General features: G+C 46.0%; 1 protein-coding gene across 3 annotated transcripts in view; it reads right to left on the reverse strand.

Moving 5' to 3' along the window:
• Nucleotides 1–6,990: 6,990 nt before the first annotated feature.
• LOC109879457 (anoctamin-5-like) overlaps nucleotides 6,991–15,763 on the reverse strand; it is a 68,526-nt gene continuing 59,753 nt past the window's right edge. For 2 of the 3 annotated variants that reach the window (XM_031801545.1, XM_031801546.1), the window contains 8 exons: nucleotides 13,005–13,180; nucleotides 12,263–12,360; nucleotides 11,830–11,960; nucleotides 11,116–11,321; nucleotides 10,432–10,628; nucleotides 9,868–9,973; nucleotides 9,134–9,253; nucleotides 6,991–8,298 (listed from right to left, as the gene is read on the reverse strand). In XM_031801545.1, the coding sequence (XP_031657405.1) occupies nucleotides 8,191–8,298; nucleotides 9,134–9,253; nucleotides 9,868–9,973; nucleotides 10,432–10,628; nucleotides 11,116–11,321; nucleotides 11,830–11,960; nucleotides 12,263–12,360; nucleotides 13,005–13,180 (1,142 nt within the window). In that variant the 3' untranslated portion in view covers nucleotides 6,991–8,190. Of the gene's footprint in view, nucleotides 8,299–9,133; nucleotides 9,254–9,867; nucleotides 9,974–10,186; nucleotides 10,290–10,431; nucleotides 10,629–11,115; nucleotides 11,322–11,829; nucleotides 11,961–12,262; nucleotides 12,361–13,004; nucleotides 13,181–15,763 lie in introns of those variants that run through there. The other variant, XM_031801548.1, reaches the window with a different exon arrangement.

The following is a 15,763-nucleotide window of genomic DNA, read 5'->3' on the forward strand; positions in this document are numbered from 1 at the left end:
ATGGTGTTTGGAACAATCAAAGGTTTCAGCAAGTTACGTTTTAAGACAATGTATATGTATAATCTCCACCCGGCACAGCCAGAAGAGGACTGGCCACCCCACATAGCCAGGTTCCTCTCTACCCAGCACAGCCAGAAGAGGACTGGCCACCCCACATAGCCTGGTTCCTCTCTACCCAGCACAGCCAGAAGAGGACTGGCCACCCCACATAGCCAGGTTCCTCTCTACCCAGCACAGCCAGAAGAGGACTGGCCACCCCACATAGCCTGGTTCCTCTCCAGGTTTCTTCCTAGGTTTTGGCCTTTCTAGGGAGTTTTTCCTAGCCACCGTGCTTCTACACCTGCATTGCTTGCTGTTTGGGATTTTAGGCTGGGTTTCTGTACAGCACTTTGTGACATCAGCTGATGTAAGAAGGGCTTTATAAATACATTAGATTTGATTTGATTTACAATATCTTGAAGACATACAAGTTATGAAGCATTATAGACAACCTTTTTAGAAACACGTTTTTTTTTTAAATCATTTGAATTTGGTATTTTATTCTCTTAACAAGGCCATACAGTCCAACATAGTGACAAATATTTAGCGTTACATGGACAGTGTATCAAAATACAACCATAAAAAAAGACCGAAAAAAAAGAGTTATTCTTCATCAATATCCAAGTATTTGTAAACTGCCATAGTTATTTTTGTTGTTGCGGAAAAATACAAAATAAGAATCATGCAATTAAAAAGATGAAGGAGAAATTGTAAATAAAAAGTCAAAGGGAGATGAGAGATGAGAGGAAAAACAAAATTATGAAAATGAAAATAAAATAATATTTTTGAACCAGAGGGAACATAGAGAGTGGTGATTCTTGAAGTACCATGTATTAGTTTCATAGAGCCCACAGCATAGAAAGGCACATTTGAACAGTCAAATGTTGGCTACTGGTGTTTACACGTCACCTGATATTGTAAACATATTTGCGTTTATTTTCTATTCTACCAAACATACAATAGAAGATTGTTCAGCCTGAGACGAAGGCATAGCCAGCTATCTTAAAGAGAAAAGTCGAATGAAATGACTCCCATATGCATAAAAACAGGTAGATTTGAAAACATCCTTACTTCCAATAATAAAAACGAAAACATTTCACCATTAATTGACATGTCTTCTTTTCAAACAGTTCACACGTAAATAATAAACATGAAATTAAAAGTGGGAGCCATTTTATGTCCATTTTATGTCCATTTTATGTCCATTTTATGTCCATTTTATGTCCATTTTATGTCCATTTTATGTCCATTTTATGTCCATTTTATGTCCATTTTATGTCCATTTTATGTCCATTTTTTATATATCTCTCTTAAAACATCTACAGTACAACCATTGTTTCATATATTGATAAGATAAATAATAATAATAAATAAAATAATTTCACATGGTCCCCAGGTTAGCCCGAGTCCCCGGGTCTGTTTGTGTGGTGTCTTGAAAACTCCATTGTTGTCGTTTTCACCGGAGTTGTCAAGACAACACAAACACATCTAAGACTCAGGCTAGCTCCCTGCCACCAGCCACCATATGGTAATAATACATTAAGACTGACATGTTTATGTCTGGGTGGATCTGGTTCATTATCCAACTCCATTTAGTGTTATTGTCACGCAGCAGAAACACATCTGGGATAGAGTCATTTATAAGTGCTTTGTGCAACAACAACAACAACATCAATTAAATAATGTTTATCTTTCCTTCTTATCACGGACATAGAACTAAACAATAGAACTAAACAAATCCAATCAGACATGATGAAAGGCTAAATGATAACTGATGTGTTTCGGATGGAAGGAGGGATGGAGACAGGGAGGGATGGAGACAGGGAGGGATGGAGACAGGGAGGGATGGAGACAGGGAGGGATGGAGACAGGGAGAGATGGAGACAGGGAGGGACGGAGACAGGGAGAGATGGAGACAGGGATGGAGACAGGGAGGGATGGAGACAGGGAGGGATGGAGACAGGGAGGGATGGAGACAGGGAGGGATGGAGACAGGGAGAGATGGAGACAGGGAGAGATGGAGACAGGGAGAGATGGAGACAGGGAGAGATGGAGACAGGGAGAGATGGAGACAGGGAGGGATGGAGACAGGGAGAGATGGAGGCAGGGAGAGATGGAGACAGGGAGGGATGGAGACAGGGAGAGATGGAGACAGGGAGGGATGGAGACAGGGAGGGATGGAGACAGGGAGAGATGGAGAGATGGAGACAGGGAGAGATGGACACAGGGAGAGATGGAGACAGGGAGAGATGGAGACAGGGAGGGATGGAGACAGGGAGGGATGGAGACAGGGAGGGATGGAGACAGGGAGGGATGGAGACAGAGAGAGATGGAGACAGGGAGAGATTGAGACAGGGAGGGATGGAGACAGGGAGAGATGGAGACAGGGAGGGATGGAGACAGGGAGGGATGGAGACAGGGAGGGATGGAGACAGAGAGAGATGGAGACAGAGAGAGATGGAGACAGGGAGAGATGGAGACAGGGAGAGATGGAGACAGGGAGAGATGGAGACAGGGAGGGATGGAGACAGGGAGGGATGGAGACAGGGAGAGATGGAGACAGGGAGAGATGGAGACAGGGAGAGATGGAGACAGGGAGAGATGGAGACAGGGAGAGATGGAGACAGGGAGAGATGGAGACAGGGAGGGATGGAGACAGGGAGGGATGGAGACAGAGTGAGATGGAGACAGGGAGAGATGGAGACAGGGAGAGATGGAGACAGGGAGAGATGGACACAGGGAGAGATGGAGACAGGGAGAGATGGAGACAGGGAGAGATGGAGACAGGGAGAGATGGAGACAGGGAGAGATGGAGACAGGGAGGGACGGAGACAGGGAGGGATGGAGACAGAGAGAGATGGAGACAGAGAGAGATGGAGACAGGGAGGGATGGAGACAGGGAGGGATGGAGACAGGGAGGGATGGAGACAGAGAGAGATGGAGACAGGGAGAGATGGACACAGGGAGAGATGGAGACAGGGAGAGATGGAGACAGGGAGGGACGGAGACAGGGAGGGACGGAGACAGAGAGAGATGGAGACAGGGAGAGATGGAGACAGGGAGGGATGGAGACAGGGAGGGATGGAGACAGGGAGAGATGGAGACAGGGAGGGATGGAGACAGGGAGAGATGGAGACAGGGAGGGATGGAGACAGAGAGAGATGGAGACAGGGAGAGATGGAGACAGGGAGAGATGGAGACAGGGAGAGATGGAGACAGGGAGAGATGGAGACAGGGAGGGACGGAGACAGGGAGGGATGGAGACAGAGAGAGATGGAGACAGGGAGAGATGGAGACAGGGAGGGATGGAGACAGGGAGGGATGGAGAGAGATGGAGACAGGGAGAGATGGAGACAGGGAGAGATGGAGACAGGGAGGGACGGAGACAGGGAGGGATGGAGACAGAGAGAGATGGAGACAGGGAGAGATGGAGACAGGGAGGGATGGAGACAGGGAGGGATGGAGACAGGGAGGGATGGAGACAGAGAGAGATGGAGACAGAGAGATGGAGACAGGGAGAGACGGAGACAGGGAGGGACGGAGACAGGGAGGGACGGAGACAGGGAGGGACGGAGACAGGGAGGGACGGAGACAGGGAGAGATGGAGACAGGGAGGGATGGAGACAGGGAGGGACGGAGACAGGGAGGGATGGAGACAGGGAGGGATGGAGACAGGGAGGGATGGAGACAGGGAGAGATGGAGACAGGGAGGGATGGAGACAGGGAGAGATGGAGACAGGGAGAGATGGAGACAGGGAGAGATGGAGACAGGGAGAGATGGAGACAGGGAGAGATGGACACAGGGAGGGATGGAGACAGGGAGGGACGGAGACAGAGAGAGATGGAGACAGGGAGAGATGGAGACAGGGAGAAATGGAGACAGAGAGAGATGGAGACAGAGAGAGATGGAGACAGGGAGAGATGGAGACAGGGAGAGATGGAGACAGGGAGAGATGGAGACAGGGAGAAATGGAGACAGAGAGAGATGGAGACAGGGAGAGATGGAGACAGGGAGGGACGGAGACAGGGAGGGACGGAGACAGGGAGGGACGGAGACAGGGAGAGATGGAGACAGGGAGAGATGGAGACAGGGAGAGATGGAGACAGGGAGAGATGGAGACAGAGAGAGATGGAGACAGGGAGAGACGGAGACAGGGAGGGACGGAGACAGGGAGGGACGGAGACAGGGAGAGATGGAGACAGGGAGAGATGGAGACAGGGAGAGATGGAGACAGAGAGAGATGGAGACAGGGAGAGACGGAGACAGGGAGGGACGGAGACAGGGAGGGACGGAGACAGGGAGGGACGGAGACAGGGAGGGACGGAGACAGGGAGGGACGGAGACAGGGAGGGACGGAGACAGGGAGGGATTGAGACAGGGAGGGAGATGGAGATGGAGACAGGGAGAGATGGAGACAGGGAGAGATGGAGACAGGGAGAGATGGAGACAGAGAGAGATGGAGACAGGGAGAGATGGAGACAGGGAGAAATGGAGACAGAGAGAGATGGAGACAGAGAGAGATGGAGACAGGGAGAGATGGAGACAGGGAGAGATGGAGACAGGGAGAGATGGAGACAGGGAGAAATGGAGACAGAGAGAGATGGAGACAGGGAGAGATGGAGACAGGGAGGGACGGAGACAGGGAGGGACGGAGACAGGGAGGGACGGAGACAGGGAGGGACGGAGACAGGGAGAGATGGAGACAGGGAGAGATGGAGACAGGGAGAGATGGAGACAGGGAGAGATGGAGACAGGGAGAGACGGAGTCAGGGAGGGACGGAGACAGGGAGGGACGGAGACAGGGAGAGACGGAGACAGGGAGAGATGGAGACAGGGAGAGATGGAGACAGAGAGAGATGGAGACAGGGAGAGACGGAGACAGGGAGGGACGGAGACAGGGAGGGACGGAGACAGGGAGGGACGGAGACAGGGAGGGACGGAGACAGGGAGGGACGGAGACAGGGAGGGATTGAGACAGGGAGGGATGGAGACAGAGAGAGATGGAGACAGGGAGAGATGGAGACAGGGAGGGATGGAGACAGGGAGAGATGGAGACAGGGAGAGATGGAGACAGGGAGAGATGGAGACAGAGAGAGATGGAGACAGGGAGAGATGGAGACAGGGAGAGATGGAGACAGGGAGAGATGGAGACAGGGAGAAATGGAGACAGAGAGAGATGGAGACAGGGAGAGATGGAGACAGGGAGGGACGGAGACAGGGAGGGACGGAGACAGGGAGGGACGGAGACAGGGAGGGACGGAGACAGGGAGAGATGGAGACAGGGAGAGATGGAGACAGGGAGAGATGGAGACAGGGAGAGATGGAGACAGGGAGAGACGGAGTCAGGGAGGGACGGAGACAGGGAGGGACGGAGACAGGGAGAGACGGAGACAGGGAGAGATGGAGACAGGGAGAGATGGAGACAGAGAGAGATGGAGACAGGGAGAGACGGAGACAGGGAGGGACGGAGACAGGGAGGGACGGAGACAGGGAGGGACGGAGACAGGGAGGGACGGAGACAGGGAGGGACGGAGACAGGGAGGGACGGAGACAGGGAGGGATTGAGACAGGGAGGGATGGAGACAGAGAGAGATGGAGACAGGGAGAGATGGAGACAGGGAGGGATGGAGACAGGGAGAGATGGAGACAGGGAGAGATGGAGACAGGGAGAGATGGAGACAGAGAGAGATGGAGACAGGGAGAGATGGAGACAGGGAGAGATGGACACAGGGAGGGATGGAGACAGGGAGGGACGGAGACAGAGAGAGATGGAGACAGGGAGAGATGGAGACAGGGAGAGATGGAGACAGGGAGAGATGGAGACAGGGAGGGATGGAGACAGAGAGAGATGGAGACAGGGAGGGATGGAGGAAGATGACAAGCCCCAGTAGCTGAGAACAAGCTAAGCGTTCACTAGCTCTTAACAAGTAGGTAAACAAAGGCACATTAAAAGGGACTGATTTCCCTTTCTTTTCTCTCTCTCTCCCCCCCTCTTATTCTCTCTCTTCTCTCGACCCTCTCTTCTCCAGGAACACACACAGTTCAGGATTTGGGGAGGAGAGAAGAATTGTTTATCTTTCCTTCAGTCGACAAACAGGCACCAGCTGCCACCCTCTCCTCTGCCTCTCCTCTCCTCTCCTCTCCTCTCCTCTCCTCTCCTCTCCTCTCCTCTCCTCTCCTCTCCTCTCCTCTCCTCTCCTCTCCTCTCCTCTCCTCTCCTCTCCTCTCCTCTCCTCTCCTCTCCTCTCCTCTCCTCTCCTCTCCTCTCCTCTCCTCTCCTCTCCTCTCCTCTCCTCTCCTCTGAAATGAGTGCCTACAGTACAACAGACCTTGACAGGACAAAGCAGCACAGTAGACAGGCAGCCTCCTGTGATCTAAAGCAACCCACAACAGTATCCTAGAAAACATTGTTATATACTGTAAAAACAAAAATCACATCCGGCACTGAAATCTACTATGCTACAACAAACATATTACATTTTCACACATCTGATACTTGGCTTAGTTTAGACAGTAGCTAAGTTGGCTAGTTGGCTATTTGGATAAGATCTCTGTGGACAACACTGAGGTGTAAAAAGTGAGGGTAATTTAACAAAAGCAATAATCTATGACTTCAGTCGACAAAACAATGCACCTCATTGCTGGAACCAATTGCAAAATACACTTCAATTGGACACACAGCTTGGGCAATTTAAAATATTGATTGGGGAACTGTTAGCTGAGGAATGTGGCTGTTTTTCAGGATGGTTTGTTGTTGTATTTTAGTTCGTTTTGATTTGCCTATGTATTGCATGTGACTCCCTGTTTAAATAGAACAAATTTTTAAAAATTTTTTTTTAAAGTGACATGGATTTAAAAAAAATTGGCATTCAAAACCTCTGACAAGATTGTTTTCATGCAACATCCTCTGCTTGTTTTGTAGCAACTAATACCAAAGGGGAAACCTGACCTCGATCCTTAATATAGGCTTTATTGCATATTTGTTGAATTATGAACATTTTTTAAAAGAAAGATTTAACATACACAAAAGATAAAAATAACAAAAAACTACAAAAAAAGACAACCTTTACACAAAAGGAGATTGCAGTCAGAGTATGACTGTATGACTGCAATCTTTTTCCATAAAGGGAAATTTAACAAACTATAGCCTCTTTACTCAGTTAACAATTAATTTGTAAAATATTAAGGCATTTTTGTCTTTGGTTGCTTATAATAGTGGCACTTATTAACATAACATAACTTATCAACATAAACAGGGTAGTGTGTAGTGGGCTAAGCGCTAGTCATTAACACAGTGTGTAGCGGGCTAAGCGCTAGTCATTAACACAGTGTGTAGCGGGCTAAGCGCTAGTCATTAACACAGTGTGTAGTGGGCTAAACGCTAGTCATTAACACAGTGTGTAGTGGGCTAAGCGCTAGTCATTAACACAGTGTGTAGTGGGCTAAGCGCTAGTCATTAACACAGTGTGTAGTGATTTTGTGAATGACCAGCAGAGTATAACCACTTTTTCAGAGTAAAATCACTAAAATAGACAGTGAACAGAGAGAGAGAGAGAAAGAGAAAGAGAGAGACATTTAAAATATAAAATGAACGTACGGTAAGAGTATAATAACTAGCAGCAGCCATGTTTCCCTGCTTCCCCCATGCTGTTAAGAGTAGATGTAGTGGTTGGCGGGTGGTTGATTGAAGAGAAGATCTGAAATCTATAGACCATACATGGACGGACCTGAAGACATACTTGAATGTAGTATCTTCTTGTATTTGATGATGATGATGATGATGATGATGATGATGATGATGATGGATTGTATTAGGTACTGTATTTCTGTGAGGATTGCTCTCCACTCCACCAGACGGAGTCCTTTGTATTACAGATCGCCCACCTCTCAGGGTAGTTTTATAGAGAATCTCCTTAAGACCAGCCCAGGCCCCAGCCCAACCTGAACCAGGGTCCTGTTCATCAGGCACCAAACGGAACAAAACAGATTCAAACAGGGAGTAACTACCTGGATTTGTCCAATGAAAAAAAAGAAGAAAAAAAAACCTAATTTAAATTTCCTGTTGAAAAACATTTTAAAACGTTTTCCGTGGTGTGACCTAATGAACACGAGCCAAAATCAAATGAGTGGGCGGAGGGCGAGGACGGGTGCTAGAGACACTCGGACAGCACCACGTGCCGGGATATGTCGGGGTAGATCATAGGGGTGCAGCAGCAGTCATCGCTCCTCTGGCTCAGCTGGATCTTCAGCTTCTCCACCTGAAGGGTAAAGGAACAAACACCCAGAAAAACACGAATATATCTGTTTTAATTTTTATTATGTGGTTTGAATGTGTGTGTGTGTGTGTGTGTGTGTGTGTGTGTGTGTGTGTGTGTGTGTGTGTGTGTGTGTGTGTGTGTGTGTGTGTAGTGTGTGTGTGTGTGTGTAGTGTGTGTGTGTGTGTAGTGTGTAGTGTGTGTGTGTGTGTGTGTGTGTGTGTGTGTGTGTAGTGTGTGTGTGTGTGTGTGTGTGTGTGTAGTGTGTGTGTGTGTGTGTGTGTGTGTGTGTGTGTGTGTAGTGTGTGTGTGTGTGTGTGTGTGTGTGTGTGTGTGTGTGTGTGTGTAGTGTGTGTGTGTGTGTGTGTGTGTGTGTAGTGTGTGTGTGTGTGTGTAGTGTGTGTGTGTAGTGTGTGTGTGTGTGTGTGTGTGTGTGTGTAGTGTGTGTGTGTGTGTGTGTGTGTGTGTGTGTGTGTGTGTAGTGTGTGTGTAGTGTGTGTGTGTAGTGTGTGTGTGTAGTGTGTGTGAGTTGTTTTAAATAAAGGCAAATAAACATACAGTGCCTTGCGAAAGTAAAGGGGCTGAATAATTTTGCACGCCCAATTCTTCAGTTTTTTATTTGTTAAAAAAGTTTGAAATATCCAATAAATGTCGTTCCACTTCATAATTGTGTCCCACTTGTTGTTGATTCTTCACAAAAAAATACAGGTTTATATCTTTATGTTTGAAGCCTGAAATGTGGCAAAAGGTCGCAAAGTTCAAGGGGGCCGAATACTTTCGCAAGGCACTGTATGTGTTATTATGTGCATGTTGAATGTTTTTATGCGAGGAAAAACACCTCGTAGTTGTGCAGGTACTCCTGGATGAGGTAGCGTTCTCGTTTAATCCTGGCCTTCACCTCGGAGGGAACGTCAGGAATCATCCACGCCACGAAGAACTTCACCATAAACGCCACATGCTGAAAAGAGGCGAGAAACCAATCAATCAGGAAAGAGGAAGAGATGAAACAGGAACTTAAAAAGGTCAGTACAGCAAACACGGGTTGTAACTTCTGCACCTTTAAAATAACGTCTTGTGGGATTAGATACAAATCCAGGAATAGGCAGATCGAACATTGATTCCCCTGCTACATCACAAAAAATCCAGCTACTCCTATTTACTAAGTAAAAAGACAGATCTGTTTTCTATCCACACTGTAACTATAGACCTGTAAATGTAGATCAAAGATGGTCATGATCGGGGATAGATGTCAATGCTGAAGGAATTGAAGTATTCCAATCCTATTTACTAAGTAAAAAGACAGATTTGTTTTCTATCCACACTGTAAATATAGACCTGTAAATATAGATTAAAGATGGTCATGATGATCTATTCCAATGAAGTGACTAACTACTGGAGAAAAACGAGACAAATCTGGTTGAAATGACTGGTGGTTCTATAGAAATAGAATGTATAGATCGGGCCTCCCCATTCAAGAGTTCACCAGCCAAATTGCCAGGGTCAGAGGTTCCAAGTTCTTTTCTATAGGTTGTATTTCTATGGCTGGTTGCAGTAGGGAAGCTACATTCTTACCTCCATGATAATGATGAAGGCCAGTTTGGCAGCCAGGATGTGCCAGAACTGCATGGTGTGAGAGTACTCCTTCTCATGGCCCGATGGGTAGCGGTAGTCACGGTACCTGTAGAACACAGGAAGTAGTAGAGGAGTGGTTATACACTGAAACACACAGACACTCTGGGCAGCGGTAGTCATGGTACCTGTAGAACACAGGAAGTAGTGGAGGAGTGGTTATACACTGAAACACACAGAGACTCTGGGTAGCGGTAGTCATGGTACCTGTAGAACACAGGAAGTAGTAGAGGAGTGGTTATACACTGAAACACACACACACTCTGGGTAGCGGTAGTCATGGTACCTGTAGAACACAGGAAGTAGTAGATGAGTGGTTATACACTGAAACACACAGAGACTCTGGGTAGCGGTAGTCACGGTACCTGTAGAACACAGGAAGTAGTAGAGGAGTGGTTATACACTGAAACACACAGAGACTCTGGGTAGCGGTAGTCATGGTACCTGTAGAACACAGGAAGTAGTAGAGGAGTGGTTATACACTGAAACACACACACACACCCCTACCTGCAGGTGGTGATGACAGAGCTGTTGAACCATCCAGGGCTCTCTCCGTCATCAGGCCGGTTGTCCTCAGAGAACCCAGAGATGTTGAACACTGACAGGCTATTGTTGATGTAGCCCTTCATAGAGAGATCGTTGCTGTAGGCATACATGTATACCAGCCGGGGAATCATGTCTGATGTGAAGGCTACGATGAACGCCTGTGAGAAAACAGGGAGATTATTTGTTTATAGATAGACATAGGAGTTGACACCATGGGACTTGGTAAGACAGTACCAACAGATCTGGGACCAAGCTAGCACTCGTTGATTAAGTGTAAACTTCCAGTAACTTTTCCAGAAGTCCCAGATGTACAATTCCAGGAATAAGGAGGGAATAAGAAGGAAATCCCTAAAATGCCTCTCCTCTCCTCTCCTCTCCTCTCCTCTCCTCTCCTCTCCTCTCCTCTCCTCTCCTCTCCTCTCCTCTCCTCTCCTCTCCTCTCCTCTCCTCTCCTCTCCTCTCCTCTCCTCTCCTCTCCTCTCCTCTCCTCTCCTCTCCCCTCCCCTCTCCTCTCCTCTCCTCTCCTCACCTCACCTCACCTCGTCTCTCCTCCCCTCCTCTCTCCTCATCTCTCCTCTCCTCCCTCCTCCTCCCCTCCAATCTCCTCCCTCCCTCTCTCCTCCCCTCTCCAACTGCCATACTCACGTTGGTGACGACAGACAGGACGGCCACCCCGTTGAGTATTTCCTGCCAGGCACCGATGCTGTGGGCCTTAGATGCTACGGGCCGGCGGAACTGGGTGGTGAACTTCCAGGCGTCCACTCTGACTTCTATGATGTTGTTCAACAGCGCCAGCAGGGGGGCCAGAGGGAAGGAGGCCACGAACAGAGTGATGAAACCAAACTGGATCACTGTGGAGGAGAGGAGTGGAGAGGGGTGGAGAAGAGAGAGGAGGGGAAAGTGGAGAGGAGAGGGGAGGGGAAAATGGAGAAGAAAGGAAAGAAAGTGGAGAGAAGAAGAGAGAGACCATGATGGTAAATTAGATGGAAACAGCGCCCTCTGCAGGAGAGCAGGAAGTAATGCAATGGGTATCTATATGAGCGTCTTTGTGGACAGACTACGCAACATAAATGGGTATCGAGCATCTGACCAAATTAAGATTTTATTTCTGGGTTAACAGAGAGATTATATTTCTATAGAGAGTTCGATTCTTTCTCAAATTGTCAACCCATCTTCTATCCTCACCTCTTTCTTAATAAAACACATTGGAAGGAAAAATCTGTGATTCCTCCCTTCAGACCTCTTCAAATATGTTTTTTTTAGGAAAGAGGTGAGGAAAGTGAGACAGGAAAGAGAGACAGGAAAGAGAGAAAGCGCCTCCAGGTATTGGTCAGCGTGTCCCTGGCTAAAAAAACTCACCCATCTCCAGGTACTCATAGAAGAGTCCCAGATGTCCAAAGTTCTGCAGGTCGTGGTCCTGCTCCCAGCGACTGTAGCGACTCTCTGGGTGGCTGCGGGCTTTACGGCTCCCCCATCGGTTCATTACCCACCTGGAGGTAAAGTTCAGACACAAAGGGGTCAGAGGTTCTGCACTTCACATTCGTGACAAAATTGTTGAGAAAGTTTTTTTTTAAAAGGCCTTTCGGCGGAAGTTAAAAATCTTGCGAAATTCAGGTTTTAACACAAATCTTTCATTGACATCAATGCATGATTTAAGCTAAAGTCAGAGGTAAGTTATTTTTAATTAATTTAAGTCAGAGCACACGCATCTTTTAAATAAGGATTTTGTCTCCAAGAGAACACGTTTACTGACCTTTAGGTAATAGTGACAATGTCAGAATGAACAACTTACGGAACCAGAGCCTCCTGGACGTTACCCCACACCTGTTTCCCTGACATCACTATGACCAGCTGAGTGGTCAGCTCAATCAGACAGCCACCTGGGTCACACTGCCCAGAGAAACAGAAGGTCAAGTTTATCTTAACGTTATTTCATCTTAACGTCATTTCATCTTAACGTCATTTCATCTTAACGTCATTTCATCTTAAAGTCATTTCATCTTAACGTCATTTCATCTTAACGTCATTTCATCTTAACGTCAGTTCATCTTAACGTCAGTTCATCTTAACGTCAGTTCATCTTAACGTCAGTTCATCTTAACGTCATTTCATCTTAACGTCATTTCATCTTAACGTCGTTTCATCTTAACGTCGTTTCATCTTAACGTCATTTCATCTTAACGTCATTTCATCTTAACGTTGTTTCATCTTAACGTCGTTTCATCTTAACGTCATTTCATCTTAACGTCGTTTCATCTTAACGTCATTTCATCTTAACGTCATTTCATCTTAACGTCAGTTCATCTTACTCACATCGTATTAGTAATGAGACATTATTCTTTTTTTGTTCTGGTTGGAACCAGGACATCTGACCAGATAAAATCCAAAACAGGAAGTAGTTTTTATTTATTTTTAATGCCGTTTTAATCTCGTCGTTACTGGTTGTAACCCGAGAGCAGTTTGTTATAAGTCTGGTGACATCAGCCCCCTGGACTGTGATGTCAGACAGGGAAGTAGCTGGGTAGGCATTATACCTCCTCGTTCCTCAGCTTGCTCCAGCCGAACATGTAGATGTAGTCTCCGGGATGGCCGACGAACTTCCCCTTGAAGAAGGCCACGTAGAAACAGGAAGAGTAGTAGTTGACGAACTGGAACAGAAACATCTTCACAGTCAGCTTGTTCTCGTACTCCAGGTGAGTCTTGGGGATCTCTGAATGGGATGGAAAAAGCAAACATTCACAACAAGGAGAGTCGACAATAAGGAATGGATTAATTAGCTCGTTAGTCATTATGTTCGACAATAAGGAATGGATTAATTAGCTCGTTAGTCATTATGTTCGACAATAAGGAATGGATTAATTAGCTCGTTAGTCATTATGTTCGACAATAAGGAATGGGTTAATTAGCTCGTTAGTCATTATGTTCGACAATAAGGAATGGATTAATTAGCTCGTTAGTCATTATGTTCGACAATAAGGAATGGATTAATTAGCTCGTTAGTCATTATGTTCGACAATAAGGAATGGATTAATTAGCTCGTTAGTCATTATGTTCGACAATAAGGAATGGATTAATTAGCTCGTTAGTCATTATGTTCGACAATAAGGAATGGATTAATTAGCTCGTTAGTCATTATGTTCGACAATAAGGAATGGATTAATTAGCTCGTTAGTCATTATGTTCGACAATAAGGAATGGATTAATTAGCTCGTTAGTCATTATGTTCGACAATAAGGAATGGATTAATTAGCACGTTAGTCATTATGTTCGACAATAAGGAATGGATTAATTAGCTCGTTAGTCATTATGTTCGACAATAAGGAATGGATTAATTAGCTCGTTAGTCATTATGTTCGACAATAAAGAATGGGTTAATTAGCTCGTTAGTCATTATGTTCGACAATAAGGAATGGGTTAATTAGCTCGTTAGTCATTATGTTCGACAATAAGGAATGGATTAATTAGCTCGTTAGTCATTATGTTCGACAATAAGGAATGGATTAATTAGCTCGTTAGTCATTATGTTCGACAATAAGGAATGGATTAATTAGCTCGTTAGTCATTATGTTCGACAATAAGGAATGGATTAATTAGCTCGTTAGTCATTATGTTCGACAATAAGGAATGGATTAATTAGCTCGTTAGTCATTATGTTCGACAATAAGGAATTGGTTAATTAGCTCGTTAGTCATTATGTTCGACAATAAGGAATGGGTTAATTAGCTCGTTAGTCATTATGTTCGACAATAAGGAATGGATTTAATTAGCTCGTTAGTCATTATGTTCGACAATAAGGAATGGATTAATTAGCTCGTTAGTCATTATGTTCGACAATAAGGAATGGATTAATTAGCTCGTTAGTCATTATGTTCGACAATAAGGAATGGATTAATTAGCTCGTTAGTCATTATGTTCGACAATAAGGAATGGATTAATTAGCTCGTTAGTCATTATGTTCGACAATAAGGAATGGATTAATTAGCTCGTTAGTCATTATGTTCGACAATAAGGAATGGATTAATTAGCTCGTTAGTCATTATGTTCGACAATAAGGAATGGATTAATTAGCTCGTTAGTCATTATGTTCGACAATAAGGAATGGATTAATTAGCTCGTTAGTAATTATGTTCGACAATAAGGAATGGATTAATTAGCTCGTTAGTCATTATGTTCGACAATAAGGAATGGATTAATTAGCTCGTTAGTCATTATGTTCGACAATAAGGAATGGATTAATTAGCTCGTTAGTCATTATGTTCGACAATAAGGAATGGATTAATTAGCTCGTTAGTCATTATGTTCGTAATAGATCTGCATTGATTCACTGAAGCAAATGCTGCTAAATGCTTTTAAAAAACAATGGACGACGTAACTCACGATGTCACGGTCAGATTGCAAACTGGTCGTACTTTTTAAAAACATTTTGTTATTGTCTCTTTAGCAACACCAGAAATAAGTGATCCGGCTGGCCACTCTCTATCTTACCCATGTCAGTGATCCGGCTGGCCACTCTCTGTCTTACCCATGTCAGTGATCCGGCTGGCCACTCTCTATCTTACCCATGTCAGTGATCCGGCTGGCCACTCTCTATCTTACCCATGTCAGTAATCCAGATGTCCACTCTCTATCTTACCCATGTCAGTGATCCGGCTGGCCACTATCTTACCCATGTCAGTGATCCAGATGGCCACTATCTTATCCATGTCAGTGATCCAGATGGCCACTATCTTATCCATGTCAGTGATCCAGATGGCCACTATCTTATCCATGTCAGTGATCCAGATGGCCACTATCTTATCCATGTCAGTGATCCGGCTGGCCACTATCTTATCCACGTCAGTGATCCGGCTGGCCACTCTCTATCTTACCCACGTCAGTGATCCGGCTGGCCACTCTCTATCTTACCCACGTCAGTAATCCAGATGTCCACTCTCTATCTTACCCATGTCAGTGATCCGGCTGGCCACTATCTTACCCATGTCAGTGATCCAGATGGCCACTATCTTATCCATGTCAGTGATCCAGATGGCCACTATCTTATCCATGTCAGTGATCCAGATGGCCACTATCTTATCCATGTCAGTGATCCAGATGGCCACTATCTTATCCATGTCAGTGATCCGGCTGGCCACTATCTTATCCACGTCAGTGATCCGGCTGGCCACTCTCTATCTTACCCACGTCAGTGATCCGGCTGGCCACTCTCTATCTTACCCACGTCAGTGATCCGGCTGGCCACTCTCTATCTTACCCATGTCAGTGATCCGGCTGGCCACTCTCTATCTTACCCATG

The sequence above is a fragment of the Oncorhynchus kisutch genome, linkage group LG22 (genome assembly GCF_002021735.2).
Source record: "Oncorhynchus kisutch isolate 150728-3 linkage group LG22, Okis_V2, whole genome shotgun sequence".
Lineage (NCBI taxonomy): Eukaryota > Metazoa > Chordata > Actinopteri > Salmoniformes > Salmonidae > Oncorhynchus > Oncorhynchus kisutch.